The sequence below is a fragment of the Schistocerca gregaria genome, chromosome 9 (genome assembly GCF_023897955.1).
Source record: "Schistocerca gregaria isolate iqSchGreg1 chromosome 9, iqSchGreg1.2, whole genome shotgun sequence".
NCBI classification, from domain to species: Eukaryota; Metazoa; Arthropoda; class Insecta; order Orthoptera; family Acrididae; genus Schistocerca; species Schistocerca gregaria.
In genome coordinates, this window is record NC_064928.1 from 108367819 (window position 1) to 108393858 (window position 26040).

At 38.5% G+C, this 26040-nt stretch overlaps 1 protein-coding gene across 1 annotated transcript in view; it reads left to right on the forward strand.

The window, feature by feature from the left end:
• Positions 1 to 26040, forward strand: part of LOC126292261 (serine/threonine-protein phosphatase PP1-beta catalytic subunit) — an 83766-nt gene that overhangs the window by 11701 nt on the left and 46025 nt on the right. Inside the window, exons 4-5 of the mRNA XM_049986161.1 lie at positions 14799 to 14975; positions 24508 to 24659. Coding sequence (XP_049842118.1) covers positions 14799 to 14975; positions 24508 to 24659 — 329 coding nt within the window. The remainder of the gene's footprint in view (positions 1 to 14798; positions 14976 to 24507; positions 24660 to 26040) is intronic.

Here is a 26040-nt window from a genome sequence, read left to right on the forward strand (position 1 = left end):
ATCAGGAAGCCTACGGTGATGAATGCTTAAGTCATACTCTGTGTTAAGAGAGGTTCACATGGTTTAAAAATGACCCGATGGAAGTTAAGGATAACACTTGTTCAGGATGCCCTTAGACGTTTATGATGATGCTCATGTCAGGAACGTCAACGAAATTGTGTGTGCCAATGGAAGAACGGCTGTCAGAGAAATTGCAGAAGTCAATTGGATCGTCTCGTGAAACCCTGACACAGCATCTTGTAATGCATCATGTTGCTGCCAAGTTTGTCCCATGGCTCATGAGTCTAGACTAGAAAGACCTTTGCTTCAGAATCTGTGAAGATCTTTTGCATCGTGCAAATGAGAACATGATGTTCCTTAAGAGATCATAACTGATGAGATGTGTGTCTGTAGTTATGATGTTGACGCCAATGTTCGTCACAATGGGTCAGGAAAGGTCCTCCAAAACCAAAACAAGCTCAGGTCAGGTTAAATGTCAAAGCCATGCTGATAGTTTTCTTTGACTTGGAAGTATTAGTTCATCATGAATTTGTGCCACAGGGGCAAACTGTTAATCAGTAGTACTTATGGGACATGTTGCAACGCCTGCTAGAAACTGTGAGAAGGAAATGGCCCGAAATGTGGCAAGACAATTTGTGGCCCTTGCATCACAACACATCTGCCCATTCATTCCTGTTGGTGCCTGACTAATGCACAAAGAATGAAATCGCTGCTGCGTCATTCTCCATCCTCTTAGACCTGGCCTCTGTGGACATTTTTTCTTTCCAAAGTTGAAAACCCCATTGAAAGGGTGAAGATTTGCAACAATAGACCAAATAACAGAAAATTTGCAGATGATGCTTCACACAATCCAGCAAGAGGCGTATGAAGACTGCTTCAAGAAGTGGAAACAGCATTCTGAGTGGTGTATTAGTTGTGGAGGAGAGTACTTCAAAGGAGACTGTGCACAGTAAGTAAAAGGTAAACGTAGAAAAATTTTGCGGGCAAAGTTCTGGAATTCTTTGAACAGACATTGTGTATCTCTGTGTGTAAATCATTTCTTGTGAGTGATAAGCTAAAAATTTTTAATCGTGTGCAGAATATTGATACAAAAGTGAGTTTAGCATGTGTGTGTGTGTAAGTGTGTGTGGTGTACCTGAATGAGCAATCGGGTGATGGATGAAAGAAGAGAATAAACATGGAAGTTCTGTAAGTGCTTTTGAAAGGGATGTAGGAGGGGAAAAAAAGGATGAAACTAGTAAAAAAACAGTGAACTTTACGAATGTCCTTATGGGTGGCTTTTAACAACGCCAAGTGGAGTTTTTAATAAAGCCGAGTGGATGTTTACCACTTTCCAGCCCAATTATGGAAGTCCGAGGTGCAGCATTTCACTTCCTTTAATATGGAAAGAAAGACAAAAAAAATTCTTCTGGGTTTGGGCTGCATTGTCATTTATAAAATTCTGACGTTTCAGTGATTATTGGAAGATGCCTTCCTCAGGGTGTACTGCTAACTGCTGAATGAGAACTATTTTTTTTACTTATACACTACGGAGGAGTGCTGTCATTGTATATGAGGGTGAGAAGGAAGGATATTAGGTGTTCTTTTTTTGGTCTTAGCATTGCGTGTTGTCATTGGCAGGAATAAGAGTTTTCCATTGGAGTTTCCTTTATTGCTCGCCATTGTTGGAAATGGGTGAATAGAAACTGAGCAGCAACTGCAGCGTATTGTTGTTTACTATTCGCCTAGTATCGACTAGGGTTCATCAGCAATCCGTGAACCCTCTGCCACTGTGGCCTACTATGTGCCTCTTGCTTTGCAAGAGTTGTCCTTCCGCAAAGCTGTCACTGCTGGTAGCCAAGATACTTTAGATGGTGCCCGTCCTCTCTACTCATGTTGTCAAGTCGCTTGGCTATTTTTGTAGCCTCTCTAATCTTCCTCCTCAAACTAACGGCTGTTTTGCCAGTACGCGGGCCCCTCGAAATTTGATCTACGTCCTGCACTGTTCCTGGTGTTCTACCACCGCTGATTTGTTGGATTGTTTGAGATGAATATACCTCTCGTGTTGAGATAACCTTGTGCTTATTGGATGCCCAGTCTCACCTACATATGCCGGTCCACATTCACACCCAATTTCGTAAACTCCGACACCATGAAACTTGACAGTTGAATCTTTTCTATTTCCGCCAATGACAACACACAATACAAAGACCAATAAAAGAGCACCTAATACCCTTCCTCTTCAACCTTGTATCCAATGACAGCACTCCTCCATAGTAAATAAGTAACCAAACTAGTGCTCATTCAGCAGTTAGCAAAACACTCTGAGGAATGTGTCTTGCAGTAGTTGCCAAAACTTCAGAATTTTATAGTTGACAATGCGGCCTCAAACCCAGAAGAATTTTATTTACTGTGATAATGGCCGTGGAAGCCTATCTTTACATGGAAAGAAAGACTTTGGTGCTGCGGACAAGTGATTTTCAAGGTTGGAAATATTGCCTTGAAATTAAACAAAGAAGTCTTGAAGGAGAAGCAAAGTCTTAAGGTGGTGAATCTGCTTCAGATTCCTGGAATTTTGCCCAACATAATGGTTGATGAAAGTTTAAATGATCATGAAACAGACCATTATTATTGACTACTTCTACCCAGTATTCGTGATTGGGGGGGGGGGGGGGGGAGTGAAAAAGACTGCTTTCTGATTTAATCGTGCTAGCACAACATTGGGTCTTCTTATATTTACAAACCATGAAGATCAAGAGTATGTTATATCAGCAAAGAATCCACTTGCAATGCTGGGAGTACACCACATACAGTGAACATATGAGAAAAGTCTGTGTTGCTGTACAGGACAGTCCATTAGTGCCAGCCAGCATCGTTGAACATAAAAGATATTTCAAGTTGGGAGAGGTTAACAAATCAGTCGTGGCTGAGCGCACATTTAGAGAGACCGAGCACACAATAAGAGTTGCTGGCACACCAGTCCTTGGAGAAAAGCTACTTCACCTGTTTGTTCAGGGAACCCATAGAAATTAATGAACATGACGGTACTTTTAGCAAGAAAGAAGAAAGCCTCAAAGTAAAGGGATTCTGTACTCGCATGCTGCAAAGATTGACAGGTGCAAGTTACAAGGGGAGAGAACCCCCCCCCCCCCCCCTGGTAATGACCCAGTGAAGTCCTCCTCCTCCTACTGCCCACCCCCCTCTCAATCCTCTCCTCCCACCTCTTCATGAATTAAGTGATTTCATCTGTTCTGGTCCATAGGGCTCGACCATCTCTTCCATGGTTTCCCTCTGTCTTGTCCCTGTAGGTCTGTAGTCAGGAATTTGCTTTGGAAGTCTATTTTCAGGCACACTATCTGCAGGTTTCGGCCTTTTTTTCAGATCTATTTTCTTGTGCATTGAATCAACTTGTAATTCATTCCTGATATCTTAATTTCTGAAGCGATCTTCTCTGCTGCACCTTTTAATACTACAGAGAAATCTCATTTCTACAGCCTGGATTTTGCCCATATCCTTTTGCACGGGAAACCCGGTTTCAGGTCCATAGAGCATAGTAGGTATTGCCAAGACTTTGTAAAACTTCATCTGGTTCTCTTTAGTGGTTTGCTTTATTATCATATTTCTACTTCTTCCACAGATTACATTAAATTTTAGGATTTTTCTTCTCAATTTCATGGTTAAAATTTCGTCCTACACTGGATACTGGAAGTGGGTTATCGGTTCTGGTGCTACATTATTTATTACAATTTTAGATATAAAGTTTTCCCTTTAAATTTCATAACTTTGTGTAATTGGAGATTTCCTTTTATATTGAGAAGCCAACAAATTAAAAGGATAGATGGCTCTGTTATTATTTGATCATTTGTGTATATTACGGTATGAAAACATTTCTCTGTTGATCTTCATGCCATAGGTAATACTTTGTTCCCAAGCTCTGTGTCATCCATGTAGGTATTAGTGCCGGAGACGGATCACATCTTGTTTAACTCAGTGTTGTTTAGACAAGTTATATCCATATTAAATTATAATTTTTGTACCCGTAAGAGGTTTAGCAGAGTTAAATGTGTTAGGAAACCTCTTTTCCATAATCTACCAAAATAGATGTCTACTGACTTTTTAAAAGCTTCTCCATAATCTACAAAAGTTGTGTGCGCCATTAAGTTAATTGTTTTCCTTTTCTCTACCAGTAGTTTTATATTAAACACCAACTGTGCAAGATTGTCCTTTTCTAAAACCTGTTTGCTCTTCCAATAAAATTATATCAGAGATAGGACGCAGTCTATTATTTGAGACAGTACTATAGATTTTATAGTCTGTGTTAATGGGGCTAATTCCCTTCTGGTTGTTTGGCTGGCTTCTGCTGCCTTTCCTGAAAAAGGAGAAAATTTTAGCCTATTCCACTCCTTAGGTACCTGACCTGCAGTTCAACATAGAATAATGAGATGGCGCATGTGTTCCTTCACTAAAATACTCCTGTATTTAAACAGTTTGTTATTTGTTGCATCTGCCTTTGTTGTTTTCCCGTTATTCAGTTTTTGCACTGTTGAATGCAATTAATTTATTTTGATGAAGTCTCTATTTCTGTTGATCGGGCATTTATGAGTATTCCTTCATGGCTGAATCACCAATCCAGAGAATTTTTACAATGCTGTTCCCTTTGTTCTAAAGATATTGTATTTATTTTGGATCTATCTTTCTCATTTGGGTTAATGTGTCTTATTACTTCATGTGATACTGACTGTTATCCACGAATGCCATTTTCAATTTTGTTAATGAAACAGTGCCATGATCCCTATTGCTTTTTACTAGTTATATTCCTAGCTGTATTTCTTTTCAAGGTGGAAGGAGTATATAGAACGTTTATACAAGGGTGATGTACTTGAGGACAATATTATGGAAATGGAAGAGGATGTAGATGAAGACGAAATGGGAGATACGATACTGCGTGAAGAGTTTGACAGAGCACTGAAAGACCTGAGTCGAAACAAGGCCCCCGGAGTAGACAACATTCCATTAGAACTACTGACGGCCTTGGGATAGCCAGTCATGACAAAACTCTACCAGCTGGTGAGCAAGATGTATGAGACAGGCGAAATACCCTCAGAATATAATAATTCCAATCCCAAAGAAAGCAGGTGCTGACAGATGTGAAAATTACCGAACTATCAGTTTAATAAGTCACAGCTGCAAAATACTAACGCGAATTCTTTACAGACGAATGGAAAAACTGGTAGATGCGGACCTCGGGGAGGATCAGTTTCGATTCCGTCGAAATGTTGGAACACGTGAGGCAATACTGACCTTACGACTTATCCTAAAAGAAAGATTAAGAAAAGGCAAACCTACGTTTCTAGCATTTGTAGACGTAGAGAAAGCTTTTGACAATGTTGACTGGAATACTCTTTTTCAAATTCTAAAGGTGGCAGGGGTAAAATACAGGGAGCGAAAGGCTATTTACAATTTGTACAGAAACCAGATGGGAGTTATAAGAGTCGAGGGGCATGAAAGGGAAGCAGTGGTTGGGAAAGGAGTGAGACAGGGTTGTAGCCTCTCTCCGATGTTATTCAATCTGTATATTGAGCAAGCAGTAAAGGAAACAAAAGAAAAATTTGGAGTAGGTATTAAAATTCATGGAGACGAAGTAAAAACTTTGAGGTTCGCCGATGACATTGTAAATCTGTCAGAGACGGCAAAGGACTTGGAAGAGCAGTTGAACGGAATGGACAGTGTCTTGAAAGGAGGATATAAGATGAACATCAACAAAAGCAAAACGAGGATAATGGAATGTAGTCAAATTAAATCGGGTGATGCTGAGGGAATTAGATTAGGAAATGAGACACTTAAAGTAGTAAAGGAGTTTTGCTATTTGGGGAGCAAAATAACTGATGACGGTCGAAGTAGAGAGGATATAAAATGTAGACTAACAATGGCAAGGAAAGCGTTTCTGAAGAAGAGATATTTGTTAACATCGGGTATAGATTTAAATGTCAGGAAGTCATTTCTGAAAATATTTGTTTGGAGTGTAGCCATGTATGGAAGTGAAACATGGACGATAACTAGTTTGGACAAGAAGAGAATAGAAGCTTTCGAAATGTGGTGCTACAGAAGAATACTGAAGATAAGGTGGATAGATCACGTAACTAATGAGGAGGTATTGAATAGGATTGGGGAGAAGAGAAGTTTGTCGCACAACTTGACTAGAAGAAGGGATCAGTTGGTAGGGCATATTCTGAGGCATCAAGGGATCACAAATTTAGCATTGGAGGGCAGTGTGGAGGGTAAAAATCGTAGAGGGAGACCGAGAGATGAGTACACTAAGCAGATTCGGAAGGATGTAGGTTGCAGTAGGTACTGGGAGATGAAGAAGCTTGCACAGGATAGAGTAGCATGGAGAGCTGCATCAAACCAGTCTCAGGACTGAAGACAACAACAACAACAACAACAACAACAACATGATATATCTGGACATGATCTTCAGATTGTTATTTTAGGTGTATATTACATGCTTGTTTTCTTTCACTGCTTGCTGTAGCTCTTCATCCAAACTTTTTGAGCCTTTCTTTCTTATGTATATTGTTTCTTTTTGGCAAGAGCCTTGTCATGTTTTCAAAACTGCCATTTTAATGGTTTGCCATTCTCTTTCAGTTGAATCTCTTGCACTTGCAGTAGTTATCAGCTAGCCCTGGCTGTTAAAGTTATCTAATACTCGCCATTTATATTAAGGGATATCTTGTATTTTTGACACCTTCAAGATGATTTTTCTGTCTCATTTTTTCTCCATCTGGCCTAAATGTGAATTTTAGATCATATCATGAAGAGATCTAAGTGATATCAAATCCTTTAAAAATGTGTGTCAGTTGTGGTGCTAATATGGAGTTATAAATTGCATGATCAACAATGGATCTAGTTTCTCTTGCTCTTCATATATATTTATTAATTTCTTCCTTTCAAGAGAAGGTATTGGTTATCTTTTAGGGAGTAAAAAGCAGAGAAGTCCAAGCTTTTGGTCATTTTTGTTGTGTTTTTTTCTGTGTTTATTCCCACTACCTGTTGAATTGGTGTTTTGCAAACAAGAATTCAGGTCTGACTATGAAAATGGTTTGTTTATTTTGCTAGTTGAGAAGTTGCTGAAATTGTTCATAGAAGATACCACTTTCTTCATCTCTACCATATTCAGAAGCATAAATGCCAGTCACAGATGAATGTTCCCTCTCAATCTTAAAATGATGTGGTATTATCCTCTTGGATAGATGAGGATGGTTTGATAAATCTGGTAAAAAAGGCAAGAGAAAATTTTTGTTTCATACGCGTGGTCCAGCAGTTCTGCAGCTATTTTTCATCCCACTAGAAAAATAGGTTTTGTCAAACTCTGCAAAATACTTCATTGACTGCAATTGTTACTTTTTCATTTGATGAAAATTTCTCCAGGTGGATGAGAAAGCTGTTGAAAGCCCAATTCATGCACTTCTGCCATTGTTATTGCTGATGTGTGGGCTGTCCTGGTGAAAGAGCTTGTTTTTTGCATGCCAAATTTGGTTATTTTTTCAGCCAGTGTAAGTTTCAACCATCCAAGAATGGATCATGTAAACTCCAGTTGCGACTTGCTTTTATATCCTTGTTCCATAGATCATGTTTGTAATGATGTGGAATGTGTCACTTTAATATATTGCCATTGCCATTGCCTTACCAACTGACAAAATGCTCTATGTCTTCTTCAGTGCACTTTCACCAACCCTTTGCCATTGGTTTTATGGCTGTTTTTACTCTAGTTTATAATGATGGATCCAGATTTCATCAACAATTACTAAAAAACACCAAATGTTGTGTTGAAATGTTATGACGGACACACTTTCGATCAACTGAACAATCATGGCACCCACCTTGTACACAGCTTCTTCATAGCCAATACTCTATGCAGGATATTATGCACTTGCTCAGTTGAGCCTACAGGTCATGAGTCATGAAAAGTAAGGAGAAAATGGACATGTGGTCTTAAAAGTAATAAGAAAAGGTAATGAAATTGAGTGGATGTCATGAATTTTGTTTTGTCGGTCAGTTGTGGTTCTAGAATGTTGTAGGAAATTAGAGCTACCCCCCAAAAATTCTTTATCCAGCAATTCATTTAATAAAAAACCATGTATAAAGATTCACGTAACTCTTAAAAGGCTTTATGTGTAGTGTACATATGTGCAAGCCGTCTTAGCAAAGCCTCTGTTACTGTAGTTTTCAACCTTGAGTTGCAGATGCAGATGGAGAAATTTTAGGGTGTGACTTCATTGAGCTAAATGTGGTGTGTATACCTAGTGGAAATGATGTATAAATTATAGATCTGCTGATGACACTGCTGCCATTTCATCTGTTACTGGAGCATTATCAGTTAGAGCAGCTGTTTCTTTAATTCTATCCGCTCCCAGTTCTGTTTAAGTCTCTTTAATCACTATCTTTTTGGCAAAGCACGTCCTTAAAGATTTTCATTAGTAAATATAAAACTATTGTAATTTTAGTGTCATTTTAATGGTATTGAGGACGATCAGGGTAAAATAGATTCCTCACCAGCTAAAATGTTTCCTGTGGCCTATTAGTACTATTCGCAGACTATAACTTGGTATATGTTGAGCATTTTGTGCAAGTTGACTTTGACATTAGTGACAGTGGTATTTCATGTGTGAAAAAAAATATGACAGAGGAAAGACACTCAGCATTGATACACTTATTAGTTTCAAGGTTACAAAACATGTTGTCTTTTGCTGTAGTAAAAAGAGTGCCTGCACAGTCAGAAGTTTCTTCTGAACAATTTGAATGGCAGTAATGAATTACCACCACTTGCTCTTGCTACAACCTCTAGAACTTCAGTTGAAGAGAGTTCCAAAACAAACTTGTTGAAACAGTTTTTAAGGCATTGATGAGACAGTAAAATCTGAAAATATATGAGCTACGAATAAAGCCATGTCTCATTCTTTAGTTAGAAGTTCTGCAAACATAATAGAAATTGTTTCCCCGACAGCATGATTGCCAAAATAATAGCTATCCAAAGCTATCCAAGGGTAAGTTGTTATATAGAATTACTTATGGACTTTGCCCTCGTTTTCAGAACCTCCTAGCCAACAGTCAGGGAAATTGGATTCTTTTGTGTGTCATGTGATGAGAGTTACATAATTGTCCAAAAGGGACAGGAGCTTCTTTTCTGGGATGAACAAAATCGGTTTGTATAAGATATTTAACATCCCCCCCCCCCCCCCCCCCCAAAAAAAAAAACACACACACACACACACACACACACACACACACACACACACACACACACACACACACACACACCACCACCACCACCACCACCACGCATCTTATGACATAAAGTTTCCTGGAGGGTTTGAATGGTTTAAATTTGTCACCTAAGAAAATAATTCAAATTTCAATGGTTGAGCAAAATTTGAACATAGAGATGTTGCATGATTTGCAAGCATTTTTAATCAGCTGAAGAAAATAACCACAAATGTTTCATTGTGGCATTTGCCCACTTCATGTAGTGAACAGAGCTCTGAAAACTGCTCATAGTAAAAGTGGTCAGAATGTTCATGAATTTCTTGTGCTAGTTTGAGGAATTTTCCCTTCAAGGAGGGCAACCTTCTCAAATATCAGTGGGTTTTCCAAGCTTTATCACAAATTTTGTTCTATAAGATGGGCTGAGAATATTGAACTCACGAAGAGAGCACTGGGATTTATTCCATATTTGAAGAAGTATGTTGCTGAAGTACAAAAAGACCACCTGAAAGTAGAAACTTTGAAAAACATAAGTTTTAGTTAGAAGATAAATTCCTTTGTGCAAGACCTGAATTTCTTATGCCATTATCAGTTGACCTTGATGAGTTTTTAACTGAGTATTAGTCAAATGACTCTCTTCCACATTTTGAACAAAGATTTGCTCAGTTTAATGTATAGCATTGCTTCTTGGTTCATAAAGAAAACTGTTGTGGAAATGGTGACAAATTACCTGCTGTTAACGTTACAAAGTATGTAGTCACAAAACAAGTCATTATGTAGATATTGGATCTGGTGCCACTGCTGCTAGCATCAACTACTCGGAAAAGTGTATCCTTATTTCCAGAAATAAGTGCACAGGTATTTTAGAGTGTCTGTTTCTAAAAATTGCAGAGAAGAGTCCTTCAATATTAAAGATAGTCAAAGGTGGCTCATCGCCCAAAATTATTCAGAACTCCTTTTTGAGAAAGTCTCGAGTGCCAATTGTGCTGGAAAAATTCGTGTCAAAAAACATATGACTCCATCAACAGTTGACATGGTGAAGAGAGAATGCTTTAAAATTTGTGAATATTCTGAAAAACAACTGAACACTTAAATCCTGAGGGCGACAGACTTGATCACTTTCTGTTGAATTTAGTGCAAAGTGCAAACCATGACTTCATCAAGTTCATGCAGAAGCTGATATGCATGTTTCATGGAAGTGCTGCAGTTGAAAGAGGCTTTTCTGTTAACAAAGAAGTTTTAGCTGAAAACTTGGAAGAAGACAAAATTGTTGCAGATATGCAATAAAAGTCGTTAAGTGGTTTGGGAGAGACAACTGAGTATGGACATCACAAAATCAGTAGTACTAGCTGTGAAGAATGCATCATCAAAAGAAATAAGAAATTTGATGAAAATGAAGTGTTGTTGTTGCTGTTGTGGTCTTCAGTCCTGAGACTGGTTTGATGCTACTCTCCATGCTACTCTATCCTGTGCAAGCTCCTTCATCTCACAGTACCTACTGCAATTTACATCCTTACGAATCTGCTTAGTGTATTCATCTCTTGGTCTCCCTCTACGATTTTTACCCTCCACGCTGCCCTCCAATACTAAATTGGTGATCCCTTGATGCCTCAGAATATGCCCTACCAACTGATCCCTTCTTCTAGTCAAGTTGTGCGACAAATTTCTCTTCTCTCCAATTCTATTCAATGCCTCCTCATTAGTTATGTGATCTACCCATCTAACCTTCAGCATTCTTCTGTAGCACCACATTTCGAAAGCTTCTATTCTCTTCTTGTCCAAACTATTTATCGTCCATGTTTCACTTCCATACATGGCTACACTCCATACAAATACATTCAGAACGACTTTGTGACACTTATATCTATACTTGATAACAAATTTCCATTCAGAAACACTTTCCTTGCCATTGCCAGTCTACATTTTATATCCTCTCTACTTCGACCATCATCAGGTATTTTGCTCCCCAAATAGCAAAACTCCTTTACTACTTTAAGTGTCTCATTTCCTAATCTAATTCAGTCAGCATCACCCGACTTAATTCGACTACATTCCATTATCCTTGTTTTGCTTTTGTTGATGTTCATCTTACACTCTCCTTTCAAGACACTGTCCAGTCCGTTCAACTGCTCTTCAAAGTCCTTTAGTTTGTCTGACTGAATTACAAAATCATCGGCGAACATCAACGTTTTCATTTCTTCTCCATGGATTTTAATTCCTACTCTGAATTTCGTTTGTTTCCTGTACTGCTAGCTCAATATACAGATTGAAAAACATCAGGGAGAGGCTACAACCCTGTCCCACTCCCTTCCCAACCACTGCTTCCCTTTCATGTCCCTTGACTCTTATAAATGCCACCTGCTTTCTGTACAAATTGTAAATAGCCTTTCGCTCCCTGTATTTTATCCCTGCCACCTTCAGAATTTGAATGAGTGTATTCCAGTCAACATTGTCTAAAGCTTTCTCTAAGTCTACAAATGCTAGAAATGTAGGTTTGCTTTTACTTAATCTATCTTCTAAGATAAGTTGTAGGGTAAGTATTACCTCATGTGTTTCAATATTTCAATGGAATCCTAACTGATCTTCCCTGAGGTCGGCTTCTACCAGTTTTTCCATTCGTCTGTAAAGAATTCGTGTTAGTATTTTGCACAGCTGTGACTTATTAAACTGATAGTTTGGTAATTTTCACATCATCAACACCTGCTTTCTTTGGGATTATTGTATTCTTCTTGAAGTCTGAGGGTATTTTGCCTGTCTCATACACCTTGCTCACCAAATGGTAGATTTTTGTTAGGCCTGTCTCTCCCAAGGCTGTCATTAGTTCTAATGGGATGTTGTCTACTCCCGGGGTCTTGTTTTGACTCGGCTCTTTCAGTGCTCTGTCAAACTCTTCACGCAGTATCGTATCTCCCATTTCATCTTCATCTACATCCTCTTCCATTTCCACAATATTGTCCTCAAGTACATTGTCCTTTTATAGACCTTCTATATACTCCTTCCACCTTTCTGCTTTCCCTTCTTTGCTTAGAACGACATTTGTATTCCTTTTTGCCAGCTTCATTTACTGCATTTTTATATTTTCTCCTTTCATCAGTTAAATTCAATATTTCTTCTGCTACCCAAGGATTTCTACTAGCCCTCGTCTTTTTACCTACTGGATCCTCTGCTGCCTTCGCCATTTCATCCATCAAAGCTACCCATTCTTCTTCTACTGTATTTCTTTCCCCCATTCCTCTCAATTGTTCCCTTATGCTGTCTCTGAAACCATGTACAACATTTGGTTTAGTCAGTTTATCCAGGTCCCGTCTTCTTGAATTTCCACCTTTTTGCATTTCTTCAGTTTTAATTTACAGTTCATAACCGATAGATTGTGGTCAGTCCACATCTGCCCCTGAAAATGTCTTACAGTTTAAAACCTGGTTCCTAAATCTCTACCTTGCCATTATATAATCTATCTGATACCTTCTAGTTTCTCCAGGCATCTTCCATGTATACAACCTTCTTTTATGATTCTTGAAGCAAGTGTTAGCTATGATTAAGTTATACACTGTGCAAAATTCCACCAGGTGGCTTCCTCTTTCATTTCTTAGCACCAATCCATATTCTCCCTTTTCCTACTATCGAATTCCAGTCACCCATGACTATTAAATTTTCGCCTCCCTTCACTATCTGAGTAATTTCTTTTATCTCATCATACATTTCATAAATTTCTTTGTCATCTGCAGAACTACTTGGCTTATAAACTTGTACTACGGTAGTAGGTGTGGACTTAATGTCTATCTTGTCCACAATAATCCGGTCACTGTGATGTTTGTAGTAGCTTACCTGCACTCCTATTTTTTTATTCATTATTAAACCTACTCCTGCATTACCTGTATTTGATTTTGTATTTATAACCCTGTATTCACTTGACCAAAACTCTTGTTCCTCCTGCCACCGAAGTTCACTAATTCCCACTATATCTAACTTTAACCTATCCATTTCCGTTTTTAAATTATCTAACCTACCTGCCCGATTAAGGATTAAGGGATCTGACACTCCACGCTCCGATCCGTAGAAGACCAGTTTTCTTTCTCCTGAAAATGATGTCCTCTTGAGTATTCCCCCCCGGAGATGCGAATGGGGGACTATTTTACCTCCGGAATATTTTACCCAAGAGGACGCCATCATCATTTAACCATACAGTAAAGCTGTCAGTCTTAAAAGAACAACACTTCAAAAAAATAAGAGCTCAAAAATAAGAAAGACTGATTACTCAAAAGGCAAAAGCAGCAGCTGAAGTTTTAGATGTTGAAATTTCAAGTTTTAGCTAAGGACTTTAAGCACTGAATATTTTACTGTGAATTTTAACATTTTACATAAATTTTGCAGCTTCATAATTATAAAATTGTCTTAAGGAAAATTGTAAGTTTTCTCTTCATTACTATGGTAAAACAATTTGTATTTTAATTGATATGTTAAGTTTATCTGAAAATAGTCATACCCCATCCTATGCGAGAGTTTAATATATTTATTGCATTTGATGAGTGGTATATTACAGGTCAAACATGTTAAATTATTCCTGCTGTCATACAGTTTGAGTGAGATAAGAATTACTATATTCAGCTTTCATTTCAGTTGGATTTCGGATTCATAAAAAATGTCTTTGTGGTTGTACCATACATTATTTTTGAAAAGTCCTGAATGTAACTAAAGAGGTAATGAAAAGATCATGAATTTTATCCTCTGAAAAACCTGTACACACTCTGAGCGGTCTTGTGAATTTTTACTCGTTAGTCTTGCATCACCATGCCATGAATTTTGTCAGTGGTTCCCTTTGTGATGACCTTAATTGGAAGCCCAGAGCTCAGTTAGTCTTCAGTGCTGCCCAACCACATTTAAATTCATTAATTGAAAAGTAAATGGTCTTCAGTGGTGCTGCGGGAACTTCATCCAGTTTTGTTTTGATTTTGGCAGTCCAACTCGTCGAATGAAAATATTTCCTAACAGTACAAAATATTTTCTTCATTTTTAGTTGCATTTGACATACTAATTCAGATGGCTGTCAACAGTGAGCTGTATACTGTTCTTTTTATAATAGTATTGACCAACTGGGATCACGTTAACAACTTCAACAATTCCTCTTCTTCCTTTGTTTTTGTTTCCTATTTTTCCTGTATTCCCTCATTTTCTCCCCATGAAGTCTCTTCCTTTCTTCTGTCCATGTTGTTCATTATTTTTTATTTCTTGTGCTTTGAAAGCCTTCCAGATTTAGTATTTTATTTTTAAAATGATTTCTTTCTGCTATTTCTCATTCTTTGATTTTTTTCTAGTGCTTTCCTTACTTCTGTAGTCCATGCTATTGTCAATTTCTGCTTCCAGAAATATAGGAGTATTTGTTTTGTTTGTCTATTTCCACCCATTCGGTAGAGGTGTCCAAAAAAAGGTTAATCTTCTTTTGGCCGTACTGTATTCTCTCTCTCTCTCTCTCTCTCTCTCTCTCTCTCTCTCTTTTCTTGATTCTTATGCATACAATAGTGTAATTTTACAACAGTAATGAATGTTACATTTTGATACAGGTAAACGGCGGTACAACATCAAACTGTGGAAAACATTTACAGACTGCTTCAATTGTTTGCCAATAGCAGCAATCATTGATGAGAAGATTTTCTGTTGTCATGGAGGACTAAGTCCAGATCTTCAAGGCATGGAACAGATTCGACGTATAATGAGACCCACTGATGTTCCAGACACAGGTAAGAACTCATAATTAATAACTTACGCTCTGTGAAAGTGTTTTTCTGTAAGGGCCAATCAAAAAGTTTCCATTTGAGGGTGTTACTGCAGTGTATCTGCGGCATAGCATGACTGTGATGTGAGTGCATAAGCACTGACATGAAGGCAAGGCATTAGTGTGGCATGTCCTTCTGAAATGTGGGCAGTAAATGCAGAAATGGGAACTATGGTGACTTTATTACCAAGTATGTCCAAACAGGGCCAGTGTGCTGTTATTCTTTTCTTGGCTACTGTCATACAGATACTGCTAGACATCCATTGGAGAATGAAGAATGTGTATGGAGCAGTACGCCTGTCAAAAAAATATCATTGAGATTCGAAAGATGCTGCCGGTCGATCTGGGATGGTAGTTTCATCCAATTAAAGTGGTAGATACTCAAACACTTGCCCAGTAGTCCTGGTCTCTCTCCCCTGCAATTATCACATCATTCAGCCCTGAAAAAAGATCTTAAAAAGGTCGGCAATTCTTGTTGGATGAGGATGTGCAGCAGGTATTTATGGACTTCTTCATGGAGCAGGACACAGTGTTTTATCATAGGATCTGCCCAATAGAATTTGAAATGAAACTTATCCAACCAGGCAACATGTTTCCAGTTATCAACAGTCCAATGTCATTGTTGACGGGCCCAGGCGAGGTGTAAAGCTTTGTGTCGTGCAGTCAACAAGGGTACAGGAGAGGGCCTCCGGCTTTGAAAGCCCATATCGATAATTTTTTGTTGAATGGTTTGCATTCCGACACTTGTTGATGACCTAGCATTGAAATCTGCAGCAATTTGCGGAAGGGTTGCACTTCTGTCACGTTGAACTATTCTCATCAGTTGTTGATCGTCCTGTTCTTGCAGGATCTTTTTCTGGCTGCAGCAGTGTCAGAGATTCGGTGTTTCACCCAGTGCCTGATATTCACGGCACACTTGTGAAATGGTCATACAGGAAAATCCCCACTTCATCACGACCTTGGAGATGCTGTGCCCATTGCTTGTGTGCTGACCGAAACACCACATTCAAACTTGCATAAATCTTGATAACCTGCTATTGTAGTAGTAGTAACTGATCTAATGACTGCGCCAGACACTTTTCTCATGTATAGGCATTGCTGACTGCAGCACTGTATTCTGGCTCTTTACGTCTCTCTCTATTTGAATTTGCATTCCTATACAAGTTTCTTTGGTGCTTCAGTGTATGTTATATTACATTTGGGACTTGAAGTATGTGTAAAGTTGCAGTGCCAATCAAAGAATAATGGTTTGTCAATAGTGTAGCACATTTGAGAAGTAATATGGATGTAACTTACTGTTGCTGGTGTGCCAGTGATGTGTGAAGATTTATGGAAGGCATAGTGTGTGTGGTGGGAGCATATAGAGAGTTTGGGAATAACCAAGTGTAACCATGTAGTGTGGATCAAGTCAGCAGCATGCTTTTGTCTCAAGGCCTTGTTAAAACGAAATACAACCAAAACTTCCTGGCAGATTAAAGCTGTGTGCCGGACTGGGACACTTACTTGGGACCTTTGCCTTTTGCAGACAGGTCTACCAAGTTAGCTATCGAAGCACAACTCATGACCCGTCCTCACAGCTTTGTATCTGCCAGTACCAGACAAGGAACTGACTGCTGGATTGGAAAACAACTATCCTAGTTGGTCATTACATCATCTCTAACCAGTTTACAGTAACTCATCCATAAACTAAACTGGATAACAGTCTAAAAGTAAAAGAGGGAAGAACACATATAAAACTCATCAGGTTTCCAATGGAACATTCGAATTTATTGTCTTCTATAATACCTTGTCAAAGGCCACCTTATTGTTATCAAACATATATGCAGCTAATCGGTATCTCTACCTTCTGATATGAGACTTCTGGCCACCTAGTGAAAGTTCCCTCAATAAGTCATTCCCTTTCTCACAAGAGTCAGGAAATAACTATATTGATCACTCAGTGTCACTCGGTCCAGACTTCATATACACAACACTTTTTAAACTTCAGCTACACCCCACAGGGCTCGCAACTCCTTCCTAGTGTTGTGAGAACTATTAGCAGACTCAATGTGGTGTGCTCCTAACTTGCTCTGTGAAATTATTTAATATGCAGATCTTTTCAGCAATCTTCTCGAGGGCAGAATATAAGTTCTTAAGTGACCCATTTGGTGGTAAGGCTCATAGCAGTAAGGTACTGATTTCTGCAGGTACTATCAGCCATGAAAACATGGCCATCCTGTGGAAATTACATGCTTTTGAAAGCAGCAGGATCAGATTGGGCCACCATTCCATCATCTGGTTTAAAGGAAGACAGGCCAATATCTCCGTGCTGGAGAATGGTTCCTGATCCCCAGAAACTGGAAAACTGGTGCAGTCATTCACAGCACTGACCAGCAATAGCTGATGGGTTTAGCCAGAAACTGCTATGAAACAAAGCTTCATGTTTTTAATCAGACTGGTGAGGCCCTTCACAGTAATGCTATTACTTCATGCCAGTCTGAGCTTTTGGATAAACCCCAAATGCGGTTTGTTGGTTGTCCAGGTGTGTTAGACTATCCAGTGTATAATATCTGGATTGTAGAGTCTTCAAATATGTTAATTTGGCTGCAAGTTCAAAAATCGGAAGATAGTTGGTATCATAGTGGAAGATTGAAAGGTCCTGTCTGAATGCATAATCTCTCTTGCTATTCATAAGAGAATCACATTTGATACATCACTTTAAATTGCAGTTTAGGCACATTGATACTGCTCTTCTGTGTGGGCGCTTTTTTCTTTCCACATTGACTACACTGAAATCTTAGATTTTTTTACTTTGTTTCACAATGATAGAGATGTGACTTATTAATTCCAACACAAGAGTGATTTATAATGAAATAGTCTTCCATATTGTATATTTTCTGCATCTTGAAAATGGAATTTGTCATAGCTCTCGATTCATAGAAGTGTGTTCTTGCGTAATAAATTTCTGCATTCAGAGGATTGCGAAAGGTTGGATTGTGTATGTTGTCAAGTACACTGACAGCTTCACACAACTGTGCTAATGTATGCTAAAATGTTACATGCGTCGTGCTGCTGATGTTTAGTATTAACTTAGCAATGCAGTGTTGTGTATTTTTGCAGTTTGCTTGCAGAGCTGTTAACCTGTCAGATCCAATGTTGGATTCTGGTCACTGAGTACAGTAACACTTAAGTCTTGCAAATGCCTAACAGCTGGTTCTTTAGCAGACAAGCCATAAAATATAGCACTTGGTACTCAGATTGTTAACTGCCCTACAGAAAATAAATGAAATGACATTTGGCTCATTTCATTGGGGTTTAAATATCAGCTTGTTAACTATGTTATAAAGGCTTATCACATGCTCTTTATGATGTGAGCACATTATGACAGGATAGGGTTTTTTGGTGCTAGAATTACTTCATCTACTTTTCCCAAATGTTCTGGAGTGTGTGAGGACAGGCAATGACAAATAGCAGTGCTATACAATTTGAAATGGTAGGGTTTAAGTAATCATGTAATTATTCATAACAGAATATTTATTGCTATAAATGTCAGCTGTTTTCATTGCATACAAGGGCAGGCAAATAAAAAGGAAGTGCCCATGCTTACACTACACATATGGAGCCTGATTAATTCTCTATGTAAAATAATTGTACAATTTTCTAGTGTTCGTATTATTGAGTCTAAATATGGCAATGAAATTTTTGATAACATCACTAGAGAAAAAGTCTGTTGCATTAAGGTCTGGTGATTGTTATGCACATTCAAATGGCCCTCTTTGCCCTATCCACCTACTGAGTAATTTGTTGTCAAAAACCCAACACACTGTTACAGTCTTTAAAGCCTGGTGGTGAGTAGTTCCATCTTAATGGTAGTAGAACTATTCATTACCCTGCTGTAGATGTAATGGAGGAATACCAGTATCATGCAGTGTGTTGTGAGAGACACCGTAGGTCATAGTTACTTGGAAAGAAAATAGGCTCATTGATCCCTTGACATGGAAAGCATGCCCAAATTGTAGCCCCAAGTTAATTTTTCAATTATAAGATGGCAGTTTTCTGTGGTGTAGTGTACACTGTTATGCCTGTCAACAGTGCCTGACATCTTAAAATTCACTTCATCAGACCAACAAGTTTTTAGAATTATGCCATCATTTTGCATTTCTCCATTCAAAAGCATCTTGGAAAATTCTAAACCATGATCCAGATCATCCTCTAGCAGTCCATGAAGTAATCTTGGCTGATACACATGCAAACCTAAATATTGCACTAGATGATCAGAGGATGTGTGGGAAATGTCAAACTCAACACAGGCTCTCCTTTGGGGTTTCCTTGGACATTGGGTGAAATCTTGCACAACCATCATTTGCATTGATGGTCTCGCACTGGTTAACCACTCTAACCCATTAAGACACACCCAATTCAATTGATTGTGAATTGATAGCAGAGCTGTATAGAACTGTTCTGTCCATTTATGTCCGGATGTCACTTAAATTACCAGCCATGATTATCAGAGTACCTGGTAGAAATAGAAAAATGTTCTTAGAACAGATAAAAATACAGTATACCTACTGTATCTTGTAGAATTCGAAGTACAAAACTTACACGCCCCCATGTGTGTATGAATTATGTTACTACCTTGTTCTTAAATTTTAATACTTCAGCCTTTCCAGGATCCTTGTCGAAGTGATCCATGGATGGATTGCAATATGACTGCAACAACAACATTGTCTGAAGCTTAGCAAGGTTTCTTACCTGGTTTATGGGCCTATTGACCACTCAATTCCATGATAAATTGTTACATTTACTCCTTCCATTCTGTTTGTTCTAGCTCCTTGTGAGATGAGAAATTGTTTTGTTGTTCAGTGTTTACCCTTACAGACTAGAGCCCCACTTCCAGGCAGTACAGTTGCATCTCATATATTCTGAAAATGAAAATGACCTATGTTGTATGTCTGTATTTACGCGGCTTTTTCTGTCAATAGTTCAGCATATAAGGAGTAGTCAAATGAAAACTGAACACCTGCTGCAACAGGCATATGGAATTGTTCCATTTGATAAGTAGTCACCCTATGCTTTAAGAAATTTAACCCACTGGAAGGTGGTGCAATCCATTATTGTTTCGCAGAACATGGTCAGTTGCTGATCACATCCACTGACAAACTGAGATCCATACATGCCTTTTTTCAGGTTGTCAGAGAGATGAAAATCGTGTGGTGAAAGAACTGTGAGGTATGGAGGGTGTCAATGTTTCCCAACCAAATTGCTGAAGAAGTGTAGCATTCACCTGATTGGTAGGGTGAGGTCAGGCATTATCATACAACAAGATGATTTCATCTGGCAGCATTCCTGGGTGTTTTGACTTTATAGTGATTCACAATTTCTGCAAAGACTCTTCATGTTGCGCATTGATTGTGGTTCCGTGCTGTAGGAACTGGGCGAGCAGAAGGCCCCTACAGTAGGAGGAGGTCTTCATGACTTTACAGAAACTTACGTGAAGAGCTTTGGATTTCTTTGGAGGTGGAGATACGGGATGTCTCCACTGTTGGCCTTCCTGTTTGCTCTTGGTCTTATGGAGTGCTGTCAGATGGAATCATCTGGTTGCATGATAACCCCTGTACCTGCATTGCCAATCAAATCAAGACTTTGCCTCAGCAGTTTTGTTGGCAAACACTGCAGCAACAGGTCTTCTGTGTCATTGGTGTTATTTGTCCAAGTGCAATGATGAATGCTCGTGCCGACACGAAGGCTGTCTGCAGCCAATTAACTGGTATGAAATGTGGCAAAAAGATTGAAAACTGGCATTCCACAATATTGGAACTGTCATGTGATATCCCACAGATCCCTCAGTGTTTTGTGTGGCATTGTGTGTGTGGCTAAGCAGCTAAGGTGCAGTAGTTCTGTAATCACGGGGTTCCAAAACTCCTTTCAGAGAACCATAATATTCATCATACAATGGCTTCTCTGAACTTTCTATGTTATGATCCACAAAAAGGCCTACTGAACAAAACTTGTGGCCATTGACGAGATGCGGATTTCCTTTGATAATGCAGAGAGATCATAGCAGTCATTGGTGCAGGGTGAAGAAATTGGAGTCTGCTGAAGTGATAACCAGAACAGCTATGGTTACCATTTTTTGAGATGCTAAAGAAATCTTTTTCTTGTATTTTATGGAGCATGAAAGGCCAGCCAGTTCTGAATCATGCTATGGGACATAAAAAAAAAATGCAGAACCATTCAGATAAGTGACACGGTTTCTTTGACTGCTAGTGGTGTATTTTTGCATGCTTTGCTTAGCCACAACTTGGTTGGAAAACACACAAATTGTTTTTGAACACGTATCCCAGAACACACATCCCAGACTTGGTTCAAAGTAATGTCCACCTCTTCACACATGTGAAAAACTGGCTTGGCTCCCAAATATTTTGACTCCGATCAAGAACCTTTAGATGCTGTTACAGGCAGGCTGTAAACTCGGGCAGCAGAATTTTATGCTGCAAGATTTTTCAACTTGTTACGGCTGACTGATGGTTGTGGGAGAATTACTATGAAGGCAATAGGATTTTTCTGACAAATTTGCTTTAACTTTTGCAGTGTTATTTATAGCCTTATTGAGGTTCATTCTGGATGGCCCCATATAATGGTACATAGGTACATCTTTTGCTGCAGTATTATTTCATATTTATTTTCAACTGATTGATGTTAAGGATACAGGGTACTTATAAATGGTTGAAAAATTGAATTTTTTATGACATTATTAAATTCTATTGTCTCTCCTGATTACATTGATAAATACATTCTAGAGTTTCAAATTAAAAATGACCTATATATACCAAAGTTACAGTAATGTATGCCACCATGCTACCTTTTATATCTATTACAGAAACCAGTATTATTTCTAAAAGATCTGTGAACTTTGTTTGCAGTGATTTTATGAATGATACATTGTATATGTTGGTAACAGTACAGGTTTCTAGTGTCTGTAAATGATTATCTTTGCTAGTATTTACTTTTGTTTTGCTGAAGCAGTTTGTTCATGTGTTACTGAATGTTTGTTGCCCAAGTGGTACATATATTTGTGGAGGTACATATCCTTTCGTGAGCAATAAATATGAACTATGTCTTGCATCAAGAAATTCAATAAAAGGAAATTCCGTGGTAACCAGTTCACAAACAAAGCAAGCCACACTGTTTGTTGAAAGTAACCTATGTAGCAGTTCTTCAGGAAAGAAATTCCCACGTGGCATGCCTTCTGGTGATTCAAATTTTTGCATTTACAGTGACGTTGTTTTTAGTGGATTTGTTGTTGTTGTTGTTTTGGGTATCTTATCTTCTTTGATAAAGGAAGTGGCAAAATGTAAACAATGTGATGGTGTAGGCTGTCTGGAAATAACTGAAAAACAAAGTTGCAGGAAGGGTTTAGCATCAAAATTAGTTGTTCTGTGTGGATCCTGCAATAAATCTACCTCGGAAATGACTTCAAACATTGTGCATAATTCATTATTTGAATTTAGTGTATGCCTACATGCAATAGGAAAAGGGAAAAAGGCTGCTCAAACATTTTGTGGTTTGAGGGATCCTCCTCCTCCTCCTCCTCCTCCTCCTCCTCCTCCTCCTCCTCCTCCTCCTCCTCCCAGTAGGTTCAGCAAGTACGTAAAAATACTTCTAGGTGCCTTGATGGTTGTGTGTAAAGCATCTATGAAATGTGCAATAGGAGAAACTGTAAATATTAGTGGAACCAGGGACTTTGCTGTTGCACTTAATAGGACATGGCAATGTCTAGGACATTGTTTCATGAATGGTGTTGTAAGTGCTACTTCTCTGGAGAGTGGAAAAGTTGTTGATGTTTAGTGCTTATCTAAGTACTACTTCACCTGCCATGGTAACACTGAAGGACATTGAACATCAGTGTTCTAAGAATGATGGTTACAATGGATGTATGGAGTGTGATGGAGTTCTAAGAATATTTCAGAGGTTGATGCCCATTTATGATATACAAAGTACCTAGGCGATGGGGACTCCAAAGCTTTCAATAAAATTAACGAGTTCAATGTTTAGGGTGATATCTTGGTAAAAAAACTTAAGTGTTATGGACATGTGCAAAAGAGGATGGGTGCTAGATTGAGGAAGCTATGAAGAGAAATGAAAGGAAAGTTGCTATCTGATGGAAAATCTTCGTCTGGCCGAGGCAGATTGACAGATACTGAAATAGACCTCCTTCAGAGTTATTATGGACTGGCCATTAGAAGAACTGCACCTCTGAATGATGTTACAGCAATGAGAAAAACTGTATGGCCCACCAATTTTCACAAGTTGTCCATAGATGGCCACCCTGTTCACGGACTTTGCCCCAAAAGGAGCAGATTCTAAGGAAAAGAAAGTGGTCATATATACCATCATAAGCATTCTCTTCCTGAGTCTGTTATGAATGAAATAAAACAAAATTTTAGAGACCTGAGTGACCCTGTTGCGCTTAGTAAATGTCTTCAGGGCCACTCAGAATACAAATGGAAGTTACAGCCATTGTGTATGGGAAAGATTACCCAAGGATGTTTTTGTAGAACTAAATACTTTAAAAGTTGGTGTACTAGATGCATTGCTATGTTTCAGTGATGGAGCGATAGGAAGGTTTCGAAGTGCTGAGAACTTTAGGAATAAAATGTGACTCTAATATGGAAGATCAATTGCTTGCATGTGACAGACAACAAGTGCATGAAGTAGAAAGATTCGCTCTTCAAGCTACCAAAGAAACAAGAAGTGCTAAAAGGACTGCGAAGAGGAAGCTTGAAGATGAAGACAGTGCTGCAGGATGAAGTTTCAGGAATGTTCTGAGGCACAGTTTAATTGTACTCATACCTTTGTTCGCAATTTCCTGCAAGTTGTATTTTTCAGAATTCAGGTACAAATATTTCCTAATTTGCTCTTAAGTTTTTTCTGCAGCTTGCAATAGTCCATACTTGCATAGTTGACCTTATCTTTATTGCAGAATCAACTAAATTATAGAAAAAATAACATTTTTATTAGGAAAAAAATTATAAAATTAAAGTGTAAGATGATATTTTTTATCCTTGTAATGTACATAATACATGGAATTAAATAGGTCTAGTACATCAGCCATCATGTCCTGCGTATCTGGTAAACATTTGATCATGTATAACATTGGATTAAATGGTACCTCAATTTGAAGCAGCACTCTGGAAAAAAATTGAATCAATTTCTTTGTAATTTTTTTAATAACCCTAAGCAGGTTTTGTTTAGAAAGTGTGCTGCATTACCTGTCACAACAAAAAGAATCAGTAAAACGTACACATTATAAACAGTGCCTGAAATAGGTGTTGATTTTTTACATAATATTGAGCCGCTAAAGTGCCCTGTATCCTTAATTAAAAAGGTTTGTAAACTACTAGACTTAACTCAGCTACTACTGAGTGGCATATGACATGCTTTATTGACTTATCTTTGGGCAGTGAAGAACTGATTCTTTAATTTCCATTGTAAGCAACTGACGTTTCTCCTTGCAGGTCTTCTCTGTGATCTTCTGTGGTCTGATCCCGACAAAGATGTCCAAGGATGGGGAGAAAACGATAGAGGAGTGTCATTCACATTTGGTGCAGATGTTGTGAGCAAGTTCCTGAACAGACACGATCTCGACCTCATCTGCCGTGCTCATCAGGTAAGATGTTCGCTTCTACACTGACAGTAGAGGTGCGTCCCCAAAGTAAGGGCTGTGTCTGATGATCACCTAACACTTGCACAGTTGTGGCGATTCTATTAGCGTGTAACCAAAGTTGCTCTTAAAATATTATTTTTTGTGCAACAGAGTTAAAATGACTAGAATCATTGGTGGTGACTAATAGTTCAGATTTTATGCAGTATTAATGTGCAACATATTTGTGTAAAGAAAAAAGTGAAACATTACATGATAATTTACAATACTGTCTTAATAAGCATGTACCCCTTACTGACGCACTGCCTACAATTATGTACATTACTTTTCTTATCCTACGTGCAACAGAAACATTTTTTTTTTTTTTCATTTGAAACCTTATTTACGTGTATGTGAATGTTCAATCGTTTCACGGTGCACAAGTGTTGCCACCTGTTGTGCATCACTATAAAAGGGAATGAAGCAGTGCGGAACAGCTTGTGACTGTTGGAATACGTGATAGTGTTTGCTAGTCATAGTCTGCTGAATAATCCTGTGTTGTTATTGTTATTTTGCATGGCAGTTATTGAATGTTCAGTGAATTTAGTGCAACAGTGAATATTTAAAAAATATTTTAGCTCGTAAAAAGAAGCCTCATGTACAAAGTACATTTTGTAAACAGGTGCATATATTTGTATAAATCCTGCTTCAGTATGTTGCGATTGTCAGAACTGTGTTCTGTGTATTTTTTGTTTAATTATGTTCGAGCTAAGGGAATTCAAATACAGACAAATTGTTGGTTCTTTTGTGGTGGGTGCTTCCATAACCAAGGTAATGGAAGTGTTTGGTGTTTTGAGAGACAGTCTTGGGGGTTCATACCACATACAGGGGAAGTGGAAAAACATCATCTGCTAATTCACAATAAGGATGGAAGTGCGTGTCGAGTGATCATGACAGATGTTCATTGGAGAGAGTTGTGACAAAAAGTAAGAGCTGCAGAATTTAATGTGGCACCCGCAAATTCTGCCAGTCAGCACCAAAACAACACGAAGACAGCCCCATTAGATGGAAATTACAGTAAAAGCTGTATTTCCAAAACCACTCAACAGTGTTACTAATGTCCATAAAAGGAAAATGTGGTCCTGGAGCCATAAAACCTGGTCTTTGGAGCAATGTAAGTACAATGTTTGGTCAGATGAGTCTTATTGCACACAGTTTTGAACTTACGACTGAGTTTGTCTGGCATGCATCATGCCGAGACTGCGATGCAAACTGCTTGCTACCAAGCTTGCGTAGTGGGGGTTTGGTGATGTTTTGGGGAGCTGTATTGTGATATTTCCCACGCCTCATGAATAATCTGCAAGTCCCATTACTGTCAAAGAAGATGAGACCATTTTGGCTGATCAGG